Raw genomic sequence first — 25815 nt, forward strand, 5'->3', positions numbered from 1 at the left:
TGGGGGGAAGGCAGAGTGAGTGAGGAGGAAGAGGAAGAGGAAGGATTGAGGAGGAAGAGGAGGAGAAAGAGGAAGAGGAAGGAGTGAGGAGAAAGGGGAAGAGGAAGGAGTGAAGAGGAGGAGGAAGGGGAAGAGGAAGGAGTGAAGAGGATGAGGAGGAGAAAGGGGAAGAGGAAGGAGTGAGGAGGAAGAGGAGGAGAAAGGGGAAGAGGAAGAATCGAGGAGGAAGAGGAGTAGGGAGGGAAGAGGAAGGAATGAGGAGAAAGGGGAAGAGGAAGGAGTGAGGAGAAAGTGGAAGAGGAAGAAGAGCTGGTGGAGGAAAGGAAACAGTAGGAATATAAGGAAGAAAAAATGGGAGCGGAAGAAGAATAAAGAAGAGAAGACAAGAGAAGTTGGAGGAAAAGAAAATGACAGATAAAAGTAGGACGATAAAGGTGATGTTGATGATGAAGGTGAATGTGGTGATGATGATGAAGGTGAAGTTGATGATGATGATGATGAAAATGATTGTGATGATGATGACCGCATACTTCGGGGTTTAAAAAGGTCGAGAATGTAGCTTAAACAAACCCATGTTATTTACGGGTAAGGACTGGCATTTGTGAGAGACGGCTGGGGTAGGTTTGGGGAAGGCCTGTGACCCTTCTTAGGTGGAGGGGGAAGGGAAGAAGGAAAGGAAGAAATAGAGGGGGGGAAAGGAGGGTCACAAGAACATAAGAACATAAGAAGAGAGGATAACTGCAGTAGGCCGGTTGGCCCATTCTAGGCAGCTCCTAGAAGAGTAACTAAACTACTAGAATGAGATAAGGATAGCAAAGAAGAAGGAGTAGAAGTAATAGAAGTAGATATAGAGAGAGGAGGAGGAGGAGGAGGAGGATTGGTGAAAAGACGAAGAAGAAGTCGGAGGAGGAAGAAGAGGAGAAATACATGTTCAGGAGGAGGAAAAGAATCGAAGAAAAGACGAAGAAGAAGTAGGATGAGGAAGAGGAGGAGAAATATATGTCCAGGAAGAAGAGGGGAAGAAAGAAGGGGAGGAGGAGGAAAACACATGAAGAGGGAGAAGAGGAAAGAGGAAACGTAGGGAGGAGGAAGAGAAGGAAGAGATTAAGGAACCGAAGAAGAATGAGAAGAAAGGAAAAATAAGGAAAATGATAAGAAAAAGACTGAGGAGAAAGCGTTGCCGACCGATACTTATCAAGGAAGGATCTGGAGAGAGAGAGAGAGAGAGAGAGAGAGAGAGACAGGCAGACAGACAGACAGACAGATTTAGTGAAGTAAAGAATTATGTGACGGATTTTATGTTGCTGTTTATTTATAGTTTTCTCGTGAATTTGTCGTGGTGGTTTTCTGTGTGTGTGTGTGTGTGTGTGTGTGTGTGTGTGTGTGTCTCTCTCTCTCTCTCTCTCTCTCTCTCTCTCTCTCCTCTCTCTCGTTATCTCCACTCAACTTCTTCTCTGCATTCTTGTGCGCTATTGTCTGGGTATCTGACAGAGATCTAGGAACTGGGCAGACAGAGAGGAATGTACTGAGAGAGAGAGAGAAGGGGGGATAAATAGAGTGCAAATTAGGAGGAACAGAAAGGAAGTGGAGAGAGAGAGAGAGAGAGAGAGAGAGAGAGAGAGAGAGAGAGAGAGAAAGAAAGAAAGAAAGAAAGCTCCAGTTCGACAGTTCTCCAGTAAGATAAAGAAAATTGTCTGGAGATAAGAACATACAAACGACGTCCTCGAACTGAAAGTATTAAAGGAAGAAAGGCAGATAGATAAATAGGTAGATAGATAGAGTAGGTAGATAGGTAGGTAAGTAATGAAGGAAGGAAGGAAAGAAAATAGCGAGGGAGAGAAGGAGGGAACTTAAGTAGGAGACTGGTATGTGCGTGGGAGGGAGGGAGGGAGATGGGAGGGAGAGAGAGGGACGTAGGGAGAGAAAGGAGGGAGGGGGGAGAGAAAGGTAGGAGGGAGGGAGATGGGAGGGAGAGAGAGGGACGTAGGGAGAGAAAGGAGGGAGGGGGGAGAGAAAGGTGGGAGGGAGGGAGAGAGAGGGACGTAGGGGGAGAAAGGAGGGAGGGAGGAGAGAGGGAGGGAGAGAAAGGATGGAGGGAGGAGAGAGGTAGGGAGAGAAAGGGGAGAGGTTGGTATGTGTGTGGGAGGGTGGGGCGAAGGACGGAAGGAAAGGAAGAAAGGAGGGATGAAGGGAATTGGATTTTGTGGGTTTGTTAGCTGTAATGAGAGGGAGAGAGAGAGAGAGAGAGAAGGGAGGGGGAAGAGTCAGGGTGTGAAAGTGAGCGATGATGTAGGCTTAGGTTGGCAGCCAGGCGTGTGTGTGTGTGTGTGTGTGTGTGTGTGTGTGTGTGTGTGTGTGTGTGTGTGTGTGTGTGTGTGTGTGTGTGCGCGTAAATCAGAATATAGCCGGAACACCGTGAACTAGGACTGTGCAATACATTTTACCTAATACTTTATAAAAATACAGTAGTCATCAATACACGTTACTTTAGCTTACAAACACGTTATTATCAGGTGTTTGTGTGGTTGAGGAAGCTCCCTAACACCTTCTCCTAATCGATTTATTTTATTACTCCAAACTGTCCTATTCTGTGTTACATAAATCCATCTAAAATCGCCATACGCTGCATAAATAGCGTACACAAGGATTTTTTAACCTTCCGTATTCAGGAATAAATCGGTAAGGAAGATGTGTTAGGGAGCTTCCTTAACCGGGGAGAATACGAGTTTTAGGTCCTTATTTTCTCCCTAACACATCTTCCTTATCGATTTATTTTTGAATATGAGTGGTTAATATCCTCTTGTACGTTATTTATACAGAGAATGGCGATATCGAAAGGATTTACTAAACAGAAGGGGACAGTAAGGTGTAATAAACAAAATAAATCGCTTAAGAAAGGGTGTTAGGGAGCTTCCTGAACCGACGGGAATACCGACAAGAATAGCATGGGCCCTCTGCAGTTGTCCTCTCTTCGTATGTTCTTATGTTCGTAGTGAAAATGATTAATTATAGGAAGATATAATGTAGTGAAAGGGTTAATTATAGGAAGATAAAAATATCCTGATGGAAGGGTTAATTATAGGAAGATATAATGTAGTGAAAGGGTTAATTATAGGAGGATTTAAGAATGTAATGAAAGGGTTAATTATAGGAAGATAAAAATATCCTGATGAAAGGGTTAATTATAGGAAGATATAATAATGTAATGAAAGGGTTAATTATAGGAAAATATAATAATGTAATGAAAGGGTTAATTATAGGAAGATATAATGTAATGAAAAGGTTAATTATAGGAAAATATAATAATGTAATGAAAGGGTTAATTATAGGAAAATATAATAATGTAATGAAGGGTTAATTATAGGAAGATAATGTAATAAGAGGGTTAATTATAGGAAGATATAATGATAATGTAATGGAAGGGTTAATTATAGGAAAATATAATAATAATGTAATGAAAGGGTTAATTATAGGAAAATATAATAATGTAATAAAAGGGTTGATTTTTTGACACCTTCCCTCTCGTGTGAAGTGCTGGGATCAAAGTAATTTAGGTGTTTTAAGTTCATCAGTATTTTGGTGTTTGGATGAGATGTGACAGTTTTGTGTTTTTGTTATATCATTTTGTGGATTCTGTCGTCCTCATTTATGGTTCGGGGATGATGATGATGATGATGATGACGATGACGATGATGATGACTTTTCTAGTTCGGGGACGATGGTGGTGGTGGTGGTGGTGGTGATGTTAATGATGATGATAATGATGATTTTTTTTCGCTACATCTTTTTGTGGATCCTACCGTTTCCACTATTAGAACGGGGATGATGATGATGATGATGAAGCATTTTAATTGTCATCGAGGGCAGCAAGATGATGATGATGATGAGGAGGAGGAGGAGGAGGAGGAGGAGGAAACATTATAATAGCTTGATGACGATGATGATGATGATGATGATTGATAAGGAAACACTATGGTAATTTTATGATGGTGGTGATTATGATGGTGATGATGATGATTAGGTAAATTTGATCCATAGTATACAAACACTTAGACTTTACACATACGATTGGTCACGAAGAGACATTAACCTGTACTTAATGATGTTAGGAGAGAGGGAGAGAGAGAGAGAAAGTGGAAGTGAAAAATTACTGATGGAGGAGGAAGTGATGATGGGAGAGAGGAGGAGGAGGAAGTGAGTAGTTGAAGTGTAAATTTCTGAGGAGGAACTGAGAAAGGAAGTGAAAATGAGAGAGGAAGAGAGACAGAGAGAGAGAGAGAGAGAGAGAGAGAGAGTCGCGCCATGGCAACCCACGTGCTCCGACCGCCACAACAAAAGAATAACTCAGTCCCCCCATGTCACGTCCTGCCCCCTCCCCTCTCCCCACCCCTCCCCTCCCCTCATTACCCCCACTCTCCACCTCCCCTGTCATTTTCGCTTCCACCCCTCTCACTCACTTCCTCACTTCTGTCCGTCTGTCTGTCGTGTTGTCTGTTTTTAAGCTGTTTTTTCTTTAGATAGTAGGTAATAGTATTTCTCTCTCTCACACACACACACACACACACACACACACACACACAGCAGCCATACACCTTCCCTAAAACACCTGAAGCACCAAAAGTTACGGCAACAGCTTTTGTGTGCGTCGTTTGTTGGGCGAGAGAGAGAGAGAGAGAGAATATAAACAGGTTCCAAGAGAGAGAAAGAGAGAGAGAGAGAGAGAGAGAGAATATAAACAGGTTCCAAGAGAGAGAAAGAGAGAGAGAGGGAGAGGGAGAATATAAACAAGTACGATTATACTTACAAATGGACAGAATGACAGACGGAGAGACAGACACGAAAACAGACAGACAAATATATATTCAGACGCGGAGACACCCTAGAGAGAGAGACAGACAGACAGACAGACAGAGAGCGGCAGACAGCAACATACACTGACAGGCAGCTACGGATAGTTAGACAGACAGACAGACAAACGGAAAGCAAAGGTGAAAGCAGCCTCCATTCAACTGTGAGGGGGGGGGTCATAATTAAGAAAATTAACAGGTGAATGGAACTTCTGCAAGACGAGGGTGAGTCAGCGAGAGAGAGAGAGAGAGAGAGAGAGAGAGATTGAAATAGGCAGGTATACTTACAAACCTGCTTAGACATATACAGAGAGAGAGAGAGAGAGAATCAATACGAGTAATTACAAGCATCGTCAAAGGACACTGTAGGTAGTTCACCCTCCTTTATGCTTTGCTGTTCCTGGCCTTGTATTAGTGGGGTGTGATGATGATGATGAGGAGGAGGAGGAGGAGGGAACGACATTGATGATAATAATAATAATAATGAGTAGAAAATGTGATGATGATTACCAAGCGTGATAAAGATGATGTGATGATTTGCAAGGGGAATGAAACCGTTGCAAGAGGAGGGGTGAGTCATCGAGAGAGAGAGAGAGAGAGAGAGAGAGAGAGAGAGAGAGAGAGAGAGAGAGAGAGTACCCACGTGTGTGAAGTATGCTTGAGTGACTGTGTGTGTGTGTAGACTGAATTGATTGCTTGTATATATGAATCTCACGTACAGTAGTGTGTGTGTGTGTGTGTGTGTGTGTGTGTGTGTGTGTGTGTGTGTGTGTGTGTGTGTGTAAAAGACCTTTCCCAACAAAAAATAAACACGGCACATAAAAAATTAATGGAGATTATTTAACCCCTTTGGTATGAGAAGTATTTCCGAACCCCCAAAAAAGTATGTAGCAGTACCAGGAGTAAAAAAAATATATAAAAAAACAAATGCGAAACAGTAATAGAAGTGAAAAAAACAAAGTAAAAACAGAAGTACATAAAAGGGGTGTTGGATACTGTATAAAGTGTTTTGATAATGAGATGCCTTTCCACACCTAACTTTAATCATTTGTCGGTACGGAGAATAAACGGTGACATTTGTAAGAGGTTTCTGGAAGGAGCGATCTTTTCGTAACCTGAATAAAAACGTTTGAAGGCTAGTGACATCCTAAATTTCGAAACGCAGGGAAAAATAATCTTGTAGTAGTAGTAGAAGCAGTAGTAGTAGTAGTAGTAGTAGTAGTAACCCCAGGCTCATCTGAAATGTGGACCTACAGCGGCGTAAGTTACCCATCTTCTTTACGGGGGATAGGGAAGTAGTTGAGGGGCGTTTGTATAACCTGGCAGTTGAGCCGCTTGGTTATATCGTTGCCACCACATGAAGGCGTCCCAAAAATAAATAATAATGAAAAAAAATATAGCTAGTAAGAGGTGTCTCCTAACATAAACAGAATTACCTAATTTTGCTAGATTTCACAAGTCATGTCACTGAATGGAAGCGCTTGAAAGAGGAGGGCGAAATGGCGAGGGAGAGAGAGTGAGTCATACGGCTGAGAGTGAGTCATGGGGAACGGTGTGTGTGTGTGTGTGTGTGTGTGTGTGTGTGTGTGTTTGAAAAGTAGTCGATAGGCAGGGAAAGTGAAGTGAGTGGGGGTGAACATGAGTCAGAGAGAGGGGGAGATAACCAGGAGAGTCGAGTCTAAAATGCAGTTTGAGAGAGAGAGAGAGAGAGAGAGGGAGTAAGTTATGTTAAGAGAGTGAGTCATGATTATTAAACGCAGTATTAGAATTGGAAAGCGAGACATGCAGGAGATAAGCAGAAAACAGTGAATCAGTAATTTGTGTGTGTGTGTGTGTGTGTGTGTGTGTGTGTGTGTGTGTGTGTGTGTGTGTGTGTGTGAGTGTGAAGTACGCTTGAATTAGGTCCGTATGTGTTTGTGTAAGGAGTAAGTGAAGTGAGTGCGTGTGTGCGTTAGTGTCAGGTAGATGGTGGCAGGTACGTTTGAGTGAGCATAGGACGCTTGAGTGAGTGTGAAGTATGTGCTTAAGTGTGTGTGTGTGTGTGTGTGTGTGTGTGTGTGTGTGTGTGTGTGTGTGTGTGTGTGTGTGTGTGTGATAGAGTGAGAGACTACTTTTGCTTGAGAATGTGCGTGCGTTTGAGTGCGTGCGTGTGAGTGTGAGGGGCCTGGAGGTTGATCCCTGGTTTGTGTCCCTCCCAGCAGCTGTCACAACATACGGGGGCGCCATAATTACCCCTGCCCCCACACCTTCACCCCCACCTCACTCCCACACTCACCCCCAGCCACCCCACTCCTACCCTCAAACACCTCGACACGCACTTCCAGCCTGATTCCCCAACCTACCTCCACCCACATCCCCTCACCTTCCCCACCCATATTTCTCACACCCACTCCACCCCACCGCCCTGTTTCCTTCTCACTAGTCCTAACGGCGTGACCCCTCTGTCTTCCACCCAAAAATGTCCTTCAGTCCTTCCCCCCAGACCCTCCCTCAAAAACCCGCAGTACCCCCTATCGCCTCCAACCCCATTTTTATTTATTTATATTTTCTCCCAGTGAATATTTTTTAGGTCTATTTTCACCACTACCGTCGCTTGGCCGTGTTTTTTTTTTTTTTTCCCACTCCCCCACCGCCCTCACTCAGCCCCTGTTTCTTCCTTTTTTTTCTTTTTTTTACTCCACCCCCTCTCAACCCCTTCTTTTTGTCTCTTGCCCCTCCACCCCCACTCAGCCACTCAACCTCTTCCCTCCTCCCCCCTCCCCCCCCCCTTTTTTTTTTTCCCCTCCACACACAATCAACCCCCTTTTTTTCCTTTCCTCTTCCACCTTCATTCACACACACACACACGCACCTTTTTTTTTCTTTCTTTTCTTTTCCCTTATCCCCACCACCCTCACTCAACCCCTCTTTTTTTCCCCAACCTCTGTCTTTCCCATTTCCTCCCACCACCTTCGTTTTTTTTCCCTCTAGGCCGGGGAATTAGTGATTTAGATAGATAGATAGATAGATACATGGATGGATAGGTCAGTAGATAGACATGCATTCATAGGTAGATGGATAGATGGGTGGATAGGTCGATAGGTAGACATATATACACAAATTTACACATCACAACCAGTGTGAATTGGGAGCAGGGCAGTGAAATGGCGGGGGACGGGGTGACGTGGAGGCGATTTGTTTGTGGCCACCCCGTATGGGATTAAGGCGTCTGGCAATAGATAGATAGACAACCAGTGTCCTTTCTTCTGTCCTTAAAATTAATAAAAATAATGTTTATAAAAGAATTACGAAAGTTTACGAACAGGGTAGCATAACAGGAGGACCATAGCTTGAATAAATAGATAAATAGATAGATAGATAAATACATAAACACAGGTGGATAGAAGAGAGAGGAAGATCATACTGTGGTCTGAATAGATAGGCAGACCAGTAGATAGACAGATAGCCACCTCGGTAGACAGAAAGGAGAGTTATCCCGGATTCGTGGAGTAACCTGAGAGGAGAATGAAAGATGGGGAGGATAAGACAGGACGCAGAACGGCAGATGGTGAATGGTGGGGAGGAGAGAGAGAGGGAGAAGGGAAGGGAAAGACGAGGGAGGAAGGGGAGGGGAGGGAAAGACGAGGTGGAAGGTGGAGATTGGATAGTCGTGGAGGTGGTGGTGGTGGTGTATGTATGTGTGAAAGGAAGGGGTAGCAGTACAGGTAATCGTGTATGTGTGTGTGTGTGTGTGTGTGTGTGTGTGTGTGTGTGTGTGTGTGAGAGAGAGAGAGAGAGAGAGAGAGAGAGAGGTGTAAGGCCTAGCTGAGTGTAGGACTAGGGTTAAAGGACCACAAAACGCGTTCTTCACAACCCCTGTTCTTCCTGTTCATTTGTTATACAGCCTAGTTCATCATCGTTCACTTGTGCCTCAGTCTAGTCTATCATAGTTCATCACTGTTCACCTGTTCAGCTTCTTTAACCGGTATTGAGTTGGTGTTTTAAGTAGTAGCAATTCCATGTTCTTTTTACTGGTTTGTTTTATTAGTTCATCCTTGTTCATAGTTATATACATTGCCATGCTTGTATACGCCCCTGTGTTGTTCATATGTTCATCACAGTAGTTCATCTTGTTCACAGATATATCATACTTCCCGCTACTGTCAATTTTGTTCATCTGTTATAATATCCCTTGTTTTTCTACTTCACGCTTCCTTGTTCTTCTCAAATGTTCATCCCTCTAGTTCATCGTGTTCACAGTTCTAGTGGTGGGAACTTCACGAGCAGTTCTTGACACGCCCCAGCTCATGTTCACCTGTTCTTCACATGAGGGAGGGAGGCCTGGAGTGGTGATAGGGAGGCCTGGAGTGGTGATAGGGAGGCCTGGAGTGGTGATAGAGAGGCCTGGAGTGGTTATAGCTTATGATGGACGCTTGGAGTACATGAGGGTGGCTAGCTTGGAGTGATGGGGATGAGTTGCGGTATGGAGGGTGTCTGATGCACCGTGGCTCTCTGAATGAACTCTGGGATTAGGCTTGTGGAATTAAGGTAGACTAATTATATAACAGTTTAGCACTAATGAACGAGCCTGTGTACCGTAATTAGGGTAACACCGTAAGAATATATATAACCATTTTGCTCTTACATTTTTATGCTTAACTTAGGCTATTACTGGATCTTGCTCGTCGGAGAGAAACTTTGGCCGAGTGGTAGTAGTAGTAGTAGTAGTTGCAACCCCCAGGCTCGTATGAACGTGATCCCAGTGGACTGCGGGCTAAAGTTGCCCTCCTTTCCACCATCGTCCTTTCGTGGGATAGGGAGTGAGTTGAGGGATATTTGTATAACTTGGCAGCTTCACCACCCCGTCGTATCAGTGCCACCGTGTGAAGGCGTTCCCTCCATCTCCAGATGAGTGGTGATTGAGGGGATTGGATAAACTTCGGGATTAGGCGCCTTGTGGTTGGGAGGCAGTGCTTTGAGAGAGATGGGGGGGTGTTGTGATAGAGAGGATTAGAGCTCTCTCTCTCTCTCTCTCTCTCTCTCTCTCTGTCCATCTTTGTGTCTATTTGTCTCTTCCCATTCCTTATTAAACTACTAAAATTAACAAAATAAAGTCCATCCAGTCAGCCCGGGCCATCTAGAAAGGACCGCCACATCTGTATGGTCTGTGTAACTCCCCCGGTAGATGTGAGATAAAATGGCGTGTGTTTGTCGGTCAGTGAGCTTCAGTAATTTCCCTCCCTCCTATCATGTTCCCTGTGACCTTCATCCTCTACTCTCTCACTTTCCATCCCCTCCCCTCCCCTCCCTGTCTGCCTAGCTCACTGCCCTCCCTATTGCCTTCTTCCTTTCGTGCCTTCCTCCTCCTCAGTCTCCTCCTTTCCCTCCTTCCCTCCCTTTCCTCTCACTGTCTGCTTCACTCCCTTGCCTCTCCTTCCCCACCTTTCCTTATTTACCTTCATCCTTCTCTCTCTTCATCATTCCATCCTCTCTCCCTCTTTCTACCCGCCTTCCCTCCCTCACACCTTTCCCTCCCGTCTCCCTGTCTACCAACCTTCGCCCTCTTCTCTCCAGCAGGCTTCCCTTCCCTCCTACCTTCCTCCCTCAATTCTCTCTGCTCATCCTGCTAGTTGCTCTCCCTACCTTCTTCTTGCAATCTAGTCATACCCTCGACAGGAGCTGAATACATTAGGGCGACCGAGTTTCTGTAATTACTGTTTTTACGTTCATTGTTTTCCCTCCCTTCAGTCTTTCCAATCTCTACTGCTTCTCGCCTCCCTCTTCTTTTCCTCTCATCTTTATTACTATCCTTGTCTCATTCTCGTAGTTATCCTTTAGCTGTCATGTTCGTTTGTTCTTATTTTCACTGCCCTAGTCCTCTTCCAGCCTTCCTACCCTCTTTCACCTTTCTCCTTCACTTCTCTCTAATCCCTCACTCGTTCATCTCTCCCTTCTCTTCCATCCTTCCCTACCTTCCACCGTTCCTTCCCTTCCCCTTCCCTGCTCTGTATCTTCCTCCTCCCTTTCCTTAAGAGTATTTCCTCTTCTCTTGTAATAAAAACAAGAAGAATGTGTATATTACTCTCCCCAAACAAATGTGGTGGTGTTTGGAGAAGAAGGAAGAGGAGGAGGGTGGTGATGATGATGATGATGATGATGATGAGGAGGAGGAGGAGGAGGAGGAGGAGAAGGAAGAGGGTGGTGGTGGTGGTGGTGGTGATGATTTTTGCTTATCGACTGGAGGGAGGTAATAGTCTTTTTCTTTTTTTCTAAGTCCAGATCTTCCCCTCAAACAGATGCACAACAGTCGAATGTACAACCAGGTCCCTAATTGAATTGCAGGGTGAACAGGGACGAGGAGAAAGCATACCAATTTTTTCTGTTACCATGGTCTAGATTTAATGCAGTGTAAGATTTTTTTCCCCAGTATATCATCTAATTCAGTAGGCTTCGTTTTATGTAATTTTCATGCTTTCACTTCACTGCTTACTGCTTTCTCTTTAGTTTGGCTTTCTCCTCTCTCTCTCTCTCTCTCTCTCTCTCTCTCTCTCTCAGACTCATGCTTCCCCTTTTTTTGTCGTCTTTCTCTCTCTTCTCTTCCCTCCCCCTCTTTATTTCCTCTCGTTCCCTTCTCTCTCCTTTCCTCCTCCTCTTCCTCCCTCGCTCCACTGCCCCGTCTGCCTGCCTTGGTAACAGTTTGTCCGGCAGCGCCCTCCTTCCCTCCCTTCTCTCCCTCTCTCCGTCCCTCCCTCTACCAGTTTCCCTCCCCGTCAGACGCCAGACTCCGCCCAAGCACACATTCCCTCCTTTCTCTCTTCCCTCCCCTTCTCTCGTCTCGCTTCCCTCCCCTTCTCTCGTCTCTCTTACCTTCCCTTCTCTCGTCTCTCTTCCCTCCCCTTCTCTCGTCTCTCTTGCCTTCCCTTCTCTCGTCTCTCTTCCCTCCCCTTCTCTCGTCTCTCTTCCCTCCCCTTCTCTCGTCTCTCTTCCCTCCCCTTCTCTCGTCTCTCTTCCCTCCCCTTCTCTCGTCTCCCTTCCACTTCTCTCTTCTCTCTGCTTCTCCCTTCAGTTTACTCTCTTCTCTTCCCTTCTCTCATCTCTCTTCCACTTCTCTCTTCTCTACTTTCTCCCATTAGTTTACTCTCTACTCCTTCCTTCTCGCCTCCTCTCCCATCCTCGTATATTTTACTTTCCTTCATGCTTTCTTAACCTCATCTTTCACACAGTAATTTTGTTAGTAATATCCCGTAATAAACAGCCTCGAAAGGACCGTATGATCTCCTTTGCATTCATGGATTAAGGACCGTATGCTTTCTTTTGTATTTCTTTGCACTCATGGGTTAAGGACCGTATGCTTTCCTTTGTACTCCTTTGCACTCATGGGTTAAGGACCGTATGCTTTTCTTTGTACTCCTTTGAACTCTTGAATTCAACAGGAGCGGCCTAGCATGGACTCAGCCAACCCACAGAAGTTATCAGATATCCTCTTTTTGTGTGTTTATGTTCTTATGATCTCTCTCTCTCTCTCTCTCTCTCTCTCTCTCTCTCTCTCTCTCTCTCTCTCACACACACACACACACACACACACACACACACACACACACACACACACACACACACACACACACACACACACACACACACACACACACACACACACGAGACAATGCATAATGAATTTTCCAGTCATCCATCGTATGAAAATTCCCGGAGTTTATCAGTATATTTGCTTTATTCATACAGCACTGCATGAAGAGAGAGAGAGAGAGAGAGAGAGAGAGTATCCTGACTGCATAAGACTGGCAGCTGAAAACTAGGCAGCTCTTGTCAGGGGAGTGAGTAGACTAGTAGAATAAGACAAGGATATCAAAGAAGGCTTAGTTATTTCCTGCCGGCTTCGAGTCAAGGATTAGTGGGTGTGGGGGAGCCGTTTTGCTTTACTCTCCTCCTCTCCTCCCAACAACACTGACTTTACCCCCTCTTACTATATTTATTTTGTCCTTTACTACCCTACCCTCCTAACTCCCGTATAACTATTCTTTTACTATTCTTTACCATCCTCTTGCTTTAGTACTCCTAACCCCCATTATGATTTACTCTTCCTTACTATCCTTGTCTTATTCGTATATTCTCTTCATGTAGGCAATTTACTAGCACTTCTTCCTTATTATTTTATTTCTTCAAATGGCTGGATAGTACTAAGGCTTCAGTGACTCTGCTTGAAGACGAGACCTTCAGACGGTTAATAGCATCATCATCATCATCACTATCGTCATCATCATCATCATCATCATCATCATCGTCGTCGTCGTCACAATCATCATCGTCACCATCATCATCATCATTATCATCATCATCATCGTCACCATCATCATCATCATCATCATCATCATCATCATCATCATCGTCACCATCATCATCATCATTATCATCATCATCATCATCATCATCATCATCACTATCGTCATCATCATCATCATCATCATCTCTCAGCTACTCTCAGTATATTTTAAATTGTTTGTACTGCAAATGTATTATTAGCCTTTATACCAATACCAGTGTGTATTTTGCACAATAAATCGCCATGGAAGAGGTGTTGCGAGCTTCACTAAACCCACGAGAATTCGATCAGTGACTCACAGTACATATATATATATTGAACTCATCATTTTCACTGTAATAAAATAATGGGGTAAAAGTGACTCTCTCTCTCTCTCTCTCTCTCTCTCTCTCTCCATTTTTAAAAGTTTTCCTACCTTTTCGTGCTTCCATCACCCTATAATTTCCCCTCCCCCTTTCCCTCCCCTCCCCCTTTCCCTCCCCTCCCCTTCCCTTCCCTTCCCTTCCCCTCCCCTTCCCTTCCCTTCCCCTTTCCCCCTCCCCTGCAAAGTTTATGTCTACCGTCATCAATTCTATTTTCCCCCTTCCCTTCACTCCCCTCCCTCACCTGCTCTCTCTTCCCTCCTCCTCCTCCTCCTCCTCCTCCTCCTCCTCCTCCTACTCCCTTTTTTCCTCCTTCCCTCCTCTCCTTCCTGTCTTCTTTCCTCCCCTTCCATTCTTTCCTCTGTCGTTGTTATCCTTGTCATTGACGCATATGATTAACCCCCTCTTGATCAGAATAACTCTTGGGCCGGTATTCATGGTGGAAGCTCCGTAACATCTTTTCCTAAGCGATTTATTTTATTACACCTAACTGTGCTTTTCTGTTACATAAATTCTTCCAAAATCGCCATACTCTGCATAAAGAACATACAAAAGGATATTAATCACCCACATCCCAAAATAAATCGCCAAGGAAGAGGTGTTAGGGAGAAAACGAGCCCAGCGCCAGACGATTATATTTAACAAAGTGGGTCATAGGATCTCTCTCTCTCTCTCTCTCTCTCCCCATACCTTTACTCCTTTACCCACTCTCCCTCCATTACCCTCTTTCATCACCTCCCTCCCTCCCTCCCCCCCCCTCCTCTCATTACCTCACTTCTCTCTCCTCCATTCCCCTCCCCTCCCTCCCTACCACCTCTCTCCCCCCACCCCTTTATCCTCACCCTCCCTCCTCCTCACATTCTTTCCTCCCCCCCCCCCTTATCCTTCCCTCCCTTCCTCCCCCACTCGTCTCTGTCTCTCTTACTTTCTCACTTCTTGCTCCACTCTTAAGCTCATACAACTAGATATCATAGTTAAAGTTTTCTCTAACAAGCAGCCTCGATAGAACTGTTAGGGCTGTTGCTGTTAGTTTTACATAGAATTACCACCTCTCTCTCTCTCTCTCTCTCTCTCTCGCCCCTTGTTATCCCATTCCCTCCCTTCTTCACACCCTGACTCACTTCCCTCCCCCTCTCACTCTCCCTCCTTCCCCTTCTCCTCGTGTGTAGTTTCCTTGTTCGCCATCTCTCCCCCTCCTCTCGTCCTAGCCTCTCCCTCCGACATTTCTCTCCACCTCACCCCCTTTTCTCTCCTTCCTTCCCTCTTTCCTCATCTCCACACCTCACCCTTCTCTAATCCTCTTGACCCCTCCCCTCTTGCCTCCCCCCCACCCTTTCTCTCCATTTCCCCCGACAGCATGCCTCTCCTTCCCCCCTCCACCTTCTCCTCCCTCTCTCTTTTTCCCATTTTCCTTCTCTCCACATCCTCCCTTCTAATCCCATCATCTCGCCTCCGCCCTCCTCCTCCTCTTTCTCCTGTTCCTCCTCTCCACACATTCCTGTCTCTCCTCCTCCCTCCGCTGTTCCCTCCAACCTTCCTCCCCCATAATTCCCCATGACCCCTCCCTCCCTGACTCACTCCTCCCCTTCCTCCATCCATGCCAGTCCCTCCCCAAAGTTTCCCTTCCGGCAACCCTCCCTTCACTCCCCCCTCCCCCCTCTTTCCCCCCCTCCCCTCTTTCCCCCCCTCCCCTCTTACCCGCTCCCTCCCTTCCTCGTTTCTTTCCTCCACACCCCCCTTCCTCACTTTTCTTCTCTCCCTTTCTAGTTCGTTGTTGCCTCCTTCCCTCGTTTCTTTCCTCCACACCCCCATTCCTCCCCCCCTCCTCCTCTCCCTCTCTCTTTCTCTCCCTCCCCCCTCCCTGTCTCTCTGTCCCCTACCCTCCTTCCCTGACTCATCCCTCCCAGCCTCCCCCCCCCTTGTCTCCAGACCCTCCCAACCCCCTAGTTTCCCTTCCGGCCACCCCCCGTCTCTCACCCCCTTTCCCTCCCTCCCTCTCGCTCTGGCCGGCTCTCACGGTCACCCACGGGCCCGCAGTCACAATCTGGGTGTAGCCGGCGACGCTTAAAGGCAGGGTAGTGGCGTGGCAGAAGGCTAGTCGCTCCGCTAGTCTTCGCTTCGTCGGGCAATCAGTCAGTCGCTCTTGTCTGTCCCGTCGTGGAGGCAGTGAATAGTGTGTGTGGCGGCGTGAAGGAGAAAGATCGTGCCTGGCCTGATAATAAGAATTTTCGTGGAGTGCCCTGACTGGTGAAAGATTTTTAGTGATAACATGGTGTTCATGTACATTATTTACTGTCATGTGGAGGATTGGAAATAAGTGATGGTGTGGCGTTGTTTGAGAGCGTTACTAGTGCTTTCGTTACTGGACAAAGCTGCGGTGTGCGTTGCCCGGTGAAAGGTGTTGGTAACGTCGCCAAACTTACCGGCATATACTTTTACTTTTCCACGTGCTTTAGTTTGGAGCCATTTCAGGTCGAGAACCGTGATGGGGCGTTACTTGAGACTGAAATCTTTTACTGATGCTCTTGTTACTAGGAAGGGCTTTGCCTGGCCGGGAGGGAGGTGTTGGTAATGTCACCTAACCTTTCGGTATTTTAACTTTGTTCATGTGGAGATAGAGACCTGTCATAAGGCATTATTTAGGACACTGATAGCGTTGCTAGCGTGATCATAGAAATAATCATGATGTGCTTTGACTGGAAGAAGGTTTGGTGATAACTAGCTTGCCTGGAACCGTTATTTTTTTTTTTTCCCTGCTGTAGTGTGAAGTTAGTGTATAGACCTGTGGTGTGGCGTTACCTTAGAGACATTGAGTGTGTTACTGGTGCATTCGTTACTAGAAAGACCATTGCTTTAACGAGAGAATGGTGTTTTTAATTTAACATGGAGGCATATACTATTTAAATTCATGAGCTGGTTTGTGGAATATAGCAAGCTGGATATGGCTTTGTCTGAGCGAGAACGTTACTGGTATTTCCGCTTAGCTGTGGTGTGCGTCCAAATGTCACTCGTTACTTTACATCTTTGTTTTATTTGTCATAGTGCGTTAATGTAGAGACACGAAACTTTTATGAAGAGGTAATAACGATGAATTTTTGGACCGTTACTGGTGACTTTAGCGATGTTGGTGTTCGTGGTGGTGGTGTGCTGTGACGAGAAACGTGTTAGTAAATGTTACCTTAGTTTTTTTTTCTTTTGTGAGGAGTTAAATGGGTTTTTGTAACGTTATTAGAAAGATGCGTGAAGTTACCAAGCATCGTAGCCTACAGTCACTGTTTCAAAGAGGGCTTGGTTTCAGGGCGTTGGTTTTGTCGTGCGGTGTGCTTCGATGGGATTAGCAAATTTCACTAACACACCTCTCGTTACTTAGATTTGCTTTCCCGTACCGTTACTCAAGAGCTGTGTCGTCGCCTTGTTAGAGCGCGTGCGTTGGTGTGGTGCGGTTTCACGAGAGAGGCTTGTAAATGTCACATCCCTTATTTGGCATAGTTCTTGTGTTGTCCTGACGTTAGTGGAGAGAACAAGTCGCCATGTGCCGTTACTAGAGATAATTTAGGAGAGTTACTTTTGCCATATTCTTGTAGTCTAGTCACATTGTATAGGAGCTGCCTAGCATGGGCAATTAAGACTGCTGTAGCGATTGTCTCTATGTCCGTGATGGTGTTTTTAAATATTGCATCTTACTCAGTAGATTTAATGGTTCTGTTAGCGTTTCAACCTCGAACAGAATTACGAGTTTTTCATCCGTTTTTTCGGCATTTTAACAATTCTAAGACTTTTCTTATGACATTTTCGTTGCAAATTATTTTTATTTTACTTCTGAAGGTTAGGTTAGGTTAGGTTATCCTCAAGTAAAATAAAAATAAATTGCGACAAAAATGTCATAGAAGGTGTCTCAGAATTGCCTAAAATACCGAAAAAAAAAAAATCAAACTTAATTCTGTTAGGGGTTGAAACGATAATTTTGCCAATTTAATATCTTGGTGTCCTTAATTGTTCATTTTATTTCTTGGCGTTAATGGAGTGTTACTTGTTTTGCCGTTGTTTTCATTGTGTTGTGGCGTTATTAATGGTGTTGCCAGAAAAATTTTGCTTAAACACTGTGTTGTAACTTAGCCCAGGCTTTTCCTAGTTACTGAAAAAGAAAAGAAACTGTGTTAGTAGGTTGTTGTGGCTTTACAAGATCTGAAGATGTTACTAGTACGTGTATTGCATTAGCCGCTGGAGTATTACAAGCTGAACTGATACTTTATTGGTTGATATTACTTGTCGGTAGTACGGATAGCTGACGTGGCATTGCTAGTAGTACTGTACATTTTAAAGTAAGAGAATTGACGCATGTTAGGCAGCGTCTGTCGTATAGCTAGACCACGAGAAAAACGATTAGGGTAACGATTTGCTGGGCCGTTACTAATATCGTACTTTTACTTACAGCACGTCATTATAAGTGCATTACTACATTTTCAACCTGGATAGATAGACGGGAGTTTAGAGTAGGAGGGGGACTTTACTGAGGTGGTGATGGCGGTTCAGGGGTAATGGGAGGGAGTAGTCTTGCGGTGGGGCTCGAAATTCAGTGTTGCAAGCTCAGTGAATCCAGACAGCATGAATATTTTACTTCAACATTGTCTCAGTGAATCTTGCGTTTAATACAGCATGAAGATTTTAATCACGCAGAAGCAGAATACCCTTAGAAGTTACACTCGAAGTATCCCTTTGAAGCATGAAGCCCGAGACGAGACACCGAATCCCAAGATGATGACAGCCTAAAGCCAAGGCGGCGGGTGATGTAATGTGGAGCTTCGTGACCTGAATGAAGCAGGGAGGCCTTAGTAGAGCAGCTCCAGCCTTCCTTTTGGGGTAATGACATTAGTGGGAGAGCAGTCTTAGGCAGCGCGAACCCCCTGACTCACCACACGTCCTCTGACACTCCTGCATGGTGTGACTCAGACGTGTTGATATGCATTTTTTTCTCGCCACGTCTGACATTCATTCTGTCTTTGTTCTCATTTTTTTTCTCTGGCTCGCTCTCCTCTCCTCACTTACTCTAATCTCTCTCTCTCTCTCTCTCTCTCTCTCTCTCTCTCTCTCTCTCTCTCCTCTCCTCTCCTCTCTCGCTCACCTCTCTCCTCTTCACTTCTCTTCTCTCTCTCTCTCTCTCTCTCTCTCTCTCTCTCTCGCTCACCTCTCTCCTCTTCTCTTCTCTTTTCTCTTCTCTTCTCTTTTCTCTTCTCTTCTCTTCTCTTTTCTCTCTCTCTCTCTCTCTCTCTCTCTCTCTCTCTCTCTCTCAGTACACGCCACCACCACGACCCTTTGTTGGATATATGTCATGCCGATGTAAATATGAGTCCATTGCCTTCTCAGTTCAAAGCACTTGCAAAATCCCGGAGTTGATCAGGCAAGTGCATTTTTAAGTTCCAGTAATATAGAATGGTAATCGAATCTATCAGTGACAAAGACAATGAGCTAACCATGAAAAAAATTTAAAAAGCAAGACAAAAGTGAACTAACGGGAGAAAATTATAACCAGTTGAAAGGGCATCAAATTACACAAAAAGCAGATCAGAAAAATATTATCCGCGCTTTGATTATGTTTTAGGTCAGTTTTCTTGTATAATCGGGTAATCATTTTTTTTTTTTTCGGTGTAATTCAATAGCGTGGTTGTAATTAATTTTGTTGTTAATGGACGTGGATGAATTAACCGTGAGACTGACTGAATTGTTTTGTTACCAGTTTGAAGTGATATTTGTGGAAGTGTTGTGATAGTAGCGTTGATTTTTATTTTTTCCCATTTTCAGCAGATCTAATTACGAACATATAAACCACTGTACATTTAAGAGAAGTGATAATATTCCCAGCCTGCCAGACGTGCGGGCTAAGGAGTTACGGTGGTGTTTGTAGTCAAGTGGAACGCGACCCTTTCCACCGGCACGACCTGACCCAGCTACCGGCGCCGAGTCACGTCACCTGGAACGAGGAAGCTTCAGGAGTCAGTCATCCGGACCTGACTTTGATCTGGGCTTCACCTCGCCTCAATAGAACTTAATTTCCTTCATAGCAGAACCTATTTTTAAATTAACTTAAAACGTATCCAAACCCATTATAATCGAACATAATCCTGCTCAGTATAATCCCGTCCAGCTTATCCATAATCTAAATAGGCATATCCATATATAATCTAAACCTGTTCTAGACTAACGATACCTAACCCGGCCAAATCCATCCAGACGTAACCTAACCTAAAGGGTGATATCTCCCCCCCCCCCCCCCGAACAACGGTGCCGCCTCCAGTGAAGTCAGCAGCAGCAGCAGCGGAAGTGAGAGCAACAGGCCGGTTCAGAGGCCGCCCGTCCTTGGTAGCCGGGCAAGGGCAAGCGTCACGGTGGTTTGCCCTCACTCACTCACTCACAACAGGACGATCTGCTCCTGGAATACCTAGGCTGACTTCGTGGATTATTCAGGCGCCCGAAAAGGTTGACTGGATTTCACTCAAGTTGGCGTAAACCGTAGTCGGACTTGACTAAGATTTCCTTGGTGATTTTGGTGATGACTGGGAGATGAGCAGTGTTGGTGATACATCTATACAACTCAGCCCAACCCATCCCCATCCCTCGCTTCATATGGACTCTCACGCGCCTCCAGTGGACTCGTACACACTACCTATGGACTCTTCTCAATCCTTGTCCTTGGAACCTCACTCTCTACCTTTGGATTCACACTCGCTTCCATTGGAACACTCTAAATCACTGCATTTGGGTTCCCACTCCTCCTTGGATTCCCACTCCTCTCACTCCATCCAGACTCCGGACCAGCCTCCCTCCTTAAGCGGCGACCCCTTTGACGTCTCCACCACTATGGAACAAGCAGATCAGGGCCAGCACCAGAGGGTCGCTGGTGCATTACTTCGAACCTCCAGTATCGACTCATGCGAAGAGGGCCGTTGCAGTTCCAAGACCAAGAGGCGAAGACGCAATAGGAAGAACAAGAAGGCGAGGCAGCAGCAGCAGCAACAACAGGCGATGCTCAACAGTGCCCTGGATCCCGCAGCCCAGCAGCGTGTCGACACCCCCGAAGGTGACTCACTATCCGAGGGCGGGAAAGTGAGTGAAAGCGAGAGCGAGGCCACGAGGTCTGAGGAAGTTGATCTCAGCCAAGACACCAACACAACAGGCAGTGTAGAGGATGTTGCAAGCCTCCCAGAGCAGAGGGTCGTGGGCATGGAAGAGAAGGCAGGTGAAGCGGAGGTTAAACTGGTGTGTGGAAGTGAAGCAGGGATGAAGTTGCTGTGTGGAATTGAAGCAGGAGCGAAAATGAATGAAGTGATAGGTGTAGGAGAGGTAAATATGATGAGTGGAAGTGAAACAGAGGTGAAAATGACTGAAGTGGTGGATGAGGAAGTGAAAATGATGAGTGATGTGATGGAGAGAGGTAACGTGTTGGAAGCTGAGATGGAAATATTGAGAGGAGAGATGGATGGAGATATGAAGATGACACGTGAAGTGGTGGATAGAAGAGAGTTAGGAAGTGAGTTCGAAGCAGAGGTGCAAATCAGTGAAGTACTTGTTAGAGAAGAGGAAGCTAGTGGAAGGTACGAGAATGTACGTGAACTGGATGGAAAGGAAGAGGGTGATAAAGTGGAGAAGGTTGGTGAGAAGGAAGAACGAGGCACAGATGGTGAGAGGGATGGTGATAATGGTGAGAAAGATGGTGAAATTGGTGGTTATAAGGCAGCAGGAAGTGATGTGGAAGGAGAATGCACCGAAGGTAAAAATAGCGAGAGAATGACTGGCGAGGAAGTGAGCGGTGAGAGGGAGAAGAAGGAAGTGTGTGAGAGGCAGGCAGGCGTGGGAGAGGGGGTTATGGAGCTTGGTGTTAGGAACGTGTATGATAGTGATTTTATTGTTGAGGTAGGCAGGGTAGACGAGGTTAAAGTAGAGGAAGTTCGAGGGTTGGAGAGTATCAACGTAGACGATGCTAAAGCAGATGATTTTAGGGACGAAGGGTTAGTTTTGGAACATGACGAGGAAATAACTGGAGAATTTGACAGTAAGGTAGTGAATGAGACAGAACTACCTGATTTTGATAAGGCAGGTGATATTAGAGAAGAGGAGGGAGATAGGGAGAGGGAGATAATTGGTGATGTAAAAGTGGAAGAAGAGAGAAATGGTGAAAGGGAGATGATTAGTGAAGAGGCAGATGCTGAGAGGAAGGGAGGTCATGGAGGAGAATTGGGCGAGGCTGGTGAAAGGGAGGGGGGCGACGGGGTTCATGAGAGGGAGGTAGAGGGGACGTGTCTTGAGATGGAGGCGGGTGAGGGGGGTCATGAGAGAGAGGGAGGAGAGAGAGGTCATGAGGGGGTAGGTGAAAGTGAGGCTGAGTTAGGCCATGAGGGAGAAAATGTAGTTCATGAAGTGATGGTTGGTGAAAGTGAGAGAGAGGAATTTGTGAAAGGTCTTGAGAGAGAGGAAGAAAAGACAGTTCATGAATTGGCAGGAGGTGAAAGTGATGCAGTTGAGATTGGCCATGAGAGAGAGGAGTGTGAGAAAGAGCATGAGAGAGAGGTAGAAAGAGTAAATATTGAAGAGATGGGTGAGAGAGGGGATGAGAGAGTGGTAGAAAGAGCAGATATTGAAGAGACAGGGGAGAAAGAGGCAGTAACAGAGGATGAAAAAGTGTTGTCAGAGAGTTACGATGGCCTGGTGGAGTGTGTGTCAGCTGTAAGTCGCCCCGAAGACGACACGACAGCCTCAATCCTCACCATAAACGACAACCTGGCGGACCTAAACACGTGCGGGGCAACGACTGAACTTCTGGCAGCGACGGATGATGGTCAAGGGGAAATTGAAGTTGTGGAAGTTCTGGATGAGAGACGAGACCATGTTGATCTTGTAGCTGGTCCAGAGGAAGATGGAGAAGAGGAAGGGAAGAAAGAGAAGGAAAAGAAGGAAGAATTGGAGCAAGCTGAGGGAATGAGAGAAGTAACGGAGGGAATGATGGGAGAGGCTGAGGTGAAGGAAATGGAATTTGAGGTAAGAATGAGTGAAGGATTGATGGAAGGAGAGTTTAAGGAGGAAGCGAAGGAAAGAATGGAAGTGGAAGCGAAGGAAAGTCTGGAAGTGGAAGCGAAGGAAAGTCTGGAAGTGGAAGAGAAGGAAAGTCTGGAAGTGGAAGAGAAGGAAAGTCTGGAAGTGGAAGAGAAGGCAATGTTGGAAGTGGAAGAGAAGGCAATGTTGGAAGTGGAAGAGAAGGCAATGTTGGAAGTGGAAGAGAAGGCAATGTTGGAAGTGGAAGAGAAGGCAATGTTGGAAGTGGAGGAGATGGAAAGGTTGGAAGTGGAGGAGATGGAAAGGTTGGAAATGGAAGAGAAAGTAAGGCTGGAAGTGGGAGAGAAGGAAAGGCTGGAAGTGGGAGAGAAGGAAAGGCTGGAAGTGGAAGAGAAGGAAAGGCTGGACGTGGAAGAGAAGGAAAGGCTGGACGTGGAAGAGAAGGAAAGGCTGGACGTGGAAGAGAAGGCAAGGCTGGAAGTGGAAGAGAAGGCAAGGCTGGAAGTGGAAGAGAAGGAAAGGCTGGACGTGGAAGAGAAGGAAAGGCTGGACGTGGAAGAGAAGGAAAGGCTGGACGTGGAAGAGAAGGAAAGGCTGGACGTGGAAGAGAAGGAAAGGCTGGACGTGGAAGAGAAGGCAAGGCTGGACGTGGAAGAGAAGGCAAGGCTGGACGTGGAAGAGAAGGCAAGGCTGGACGTGGAAGAGAAGGCAAGGCTGGAAGTGGAAGAGAAGGAAAGGCTGGAAGTGGAAGAGAAGCCAGTGAAAGAGTTAGAAGAACAGGTACCGGTAGTGGTGGAAAAAGATGAGCCTGGCCTTCTACTTGCTGCCACAGAACCAGAAATTGCCCATGAGCTTCCAGAAGAGAGCAAACCATCACTTGCTGAGGAGGAACTGTTGTACCCAGGAGAAAAGCTGGAGATGGTGGATGTTCTGAAGGGGGAGGACAGGAAGGATGTGGATATTGAAATCTATGAGGTGAAGACAGACGAGGAGAAGGTAGCGGACCTTGAGTTTGAAAAGAAGGGAGAGTTTGAAACTGCTGAGGAGTTGAGTGGAAAATTCGATGCAGGTTTAGAGGAGGAAATGATAAAGAATGAGGTGGAAAATCGAGAAATGGCTGCGCTGGAGGAAGTGAATGGAAATATAGAAAAGGAAGTTGAGGTTATGCAGAATGAAATTGAAAAGAAGGTAGACATTGAAGCGATGAATGGAAAATTGGAAAATGATCTTGAGGAAATGCAGATTGAAGATGAAAAGAAGATCGATTCGTATACAATGGATGCAGAAGGCGAAAAGGTTGTGAAAGACGAAGTAATGGTTAGCGAAGAAATACCTGTGACTGAGGAAGGGAAAGACGAAGCGAAAACGGTAGAAGTTGAGGGTAAAGAAAACGAAGTGAAGGTGGAAACTGAAGGAAAAGTTGAGGTTGAGGGAGATGGAAAGATTGACTTGGAAAAAATGGATGAGGGATTAGGAAAGGGTGACGTTGAGGCGCCGGCTGAAAAGGTGAACGTGGATGTTGAAAAGGAACCTATTGCGATTGAGGAGGAAAGAAAAGACGTGGAAAAGGTGGATGAGAAGTTAGAAAAGGGTGATGATAAGGGGCCAGAGGAGCCGAAACAAGAAGCCGTCGAAACTCCTGCATCTGCTGCAAGTAAACCAGGTGAGAAATCACTGTCCCTACTCAGTAACGACCACATACCTGTCCACCTTTTATATATCTAATGCTAGGTGTATTTTTCCTTCTTAAGTAATAGCTCCCAGTAACTTACCTTTTCATATTTCTTTTTCTTATTTTTTTTTTACCATTGCTCAGTAACGCAGTGTAATAACTAACCTTGTTCCTGCATTTCATGATAGGTCTCTGTCCCTGATAAGTAGCGATCTTTTCTTAAACCCTGTCATTAGTATATCACCAGCCTTCACCCTCCCCCATTTTTTTTTTTTTTTTTTTTTTTTTTTGGGCCCATCTTTCAATATCCCAGTCACACTTGTTACTAAAAAATCGGGTAGGATTTGTGTACTTGTGATGTTGAAGTTGAGTAAATAGGGTAATTTTCATGTACATATTTGTTTTGTGATTGATTTTGAGAATATCGTGTTTTTTAAGTGAAGATAGGGGGGTATATATGAATAATTGTAAGGGTTATTGATATTTTTCCCGGTATATTAAGGCATCTGTTACTCAGGGAAAACTAGGGAGTGGGTGGTTGAGTTGGTACCTGTGGGAGGGTGTGAGTTAAGGTTTCTCAATGAACGAAAAATCACATCCATACATATACATAGAGCCATATACATTTACACACAGACGTACATAAACACAATACATACGTACATACATATATATAGCTTATATCATGAAGGCTGGAAGTGTATAGCCATGAAGTGTGCATGTGAAAGACCGTAGAGTGTGAAATGTGGACTTCGTGTGATTGTTGATATTATGCGTGGAAGGGAGTGTACCAGTGAGAGGCCTCCAGGCTGAAGATGAGTATAGTGGTAGTAAAATTCACCGTCGTACTGAAAGGTGTTAAACCATGAAGCGTGAAAATTCAGGCTGTACCATGAAGTGTGAAAGTTGTGAGTGGTGAAGTGCATGCTATTGAAGGCTGGAGCGTGAAAGAGAGTGACGGCAGAGTAGGAGGGGCGCCAGACGTAAACATGATGTGTAGGAGTGTAACTAATTGAGGTGGGGTGCTGAAAGGTGGAGCATTTTCTTTATACAGGTAACCTTAATTTTTTCCACGTTCTGCCCAGAAATTTTACCCAAGACCTCTCGTAATGAAAGGTGTTAGCGAAGGCATTTTTTTTTTTCATTGTTGCTAGCACCAGAGGATTCCCTTGCTTACGTCAGCCACTCGTATTGAAAGGGTTATGTGATCCTTCATGTCTGGTAATTATCTGAGTAAAATCGTCTTCAGGCAGTACAGATTTTGACACACACACACACACACACACACACACACACACACACACACACACACACACACACACCGCTCGCTGGTGCAGTGGTAACGTTCCCGCTTGCCAACTGGTGGACGGGAGTTCGCACCTCGCTCAGGTTGCGAAAAGTTTCACTGACGAAGTGGGTGGTTACTGTCCCCCTTGAGCAAGGGGACGGGTGTGTGCGTGTGTGAAGGTCACAGCCTTGCCCTTAGATCGGACTATATGAGCTCTCAGCTCCCTTCCGGGAGGGTAAAAGCTGACCATCACGACCATCAAGTGATCCTGACCGACCCGGTGA

General features: G+C 45.5%; 1 protein-coding gene across 7 annotated transcripts in view; it reads left to right on the forward strand.

Annotated features, from left to right (window-relative positions):
* Positions 1-25815, forward strand: part of LOC145394762 (uncharacterized) — a 554034-nt gene that overhangs the window by 480724 nt on the left and 47495 nt on the right. The window contains exons 1-2 of one of the 7 annotated variants that reach the window (XM_080268563.1): positions 15588-15601; positions 19326-24234. The exons of 2 other annotated variants lie outside the window; for them this stretch is intronic. In XM_080268563.1, coding sequence (XP_080124689.1) covers positions 20085-24234 — 4150 coding nt within the window. In that variant the 5' untranslated portion in view covers positions 15588-15601; positions 19326-20084. Of the gene's footprint in view, positions 1-15587; positions 15602-19325; positions 24235-25815 lie in introns of those variants that run through there. 4 more of the 7 variants (XM_080268552.1, XM_080268546.1, XM_080268556.1 and 1 more) reach the window with 4 other exon arrangements.

The sequence above is a fragment of the Coenobita brevimanus genome, chromosome 4 (genome assembly GCF_032717465.1).
Source record: "Coenobita brevimanus isolate Jiangsu-jjx chromosome 4, ASM3271746v2, whole genome shotgun sequence".
Taxonomy (NCBI): domain Eukaryota; kingdom Metazoa; phylum Arthropoda; class Malacostraca; order Decapoda; family Coenobitidae; genus Coenobita; species Coenobita brevimanus.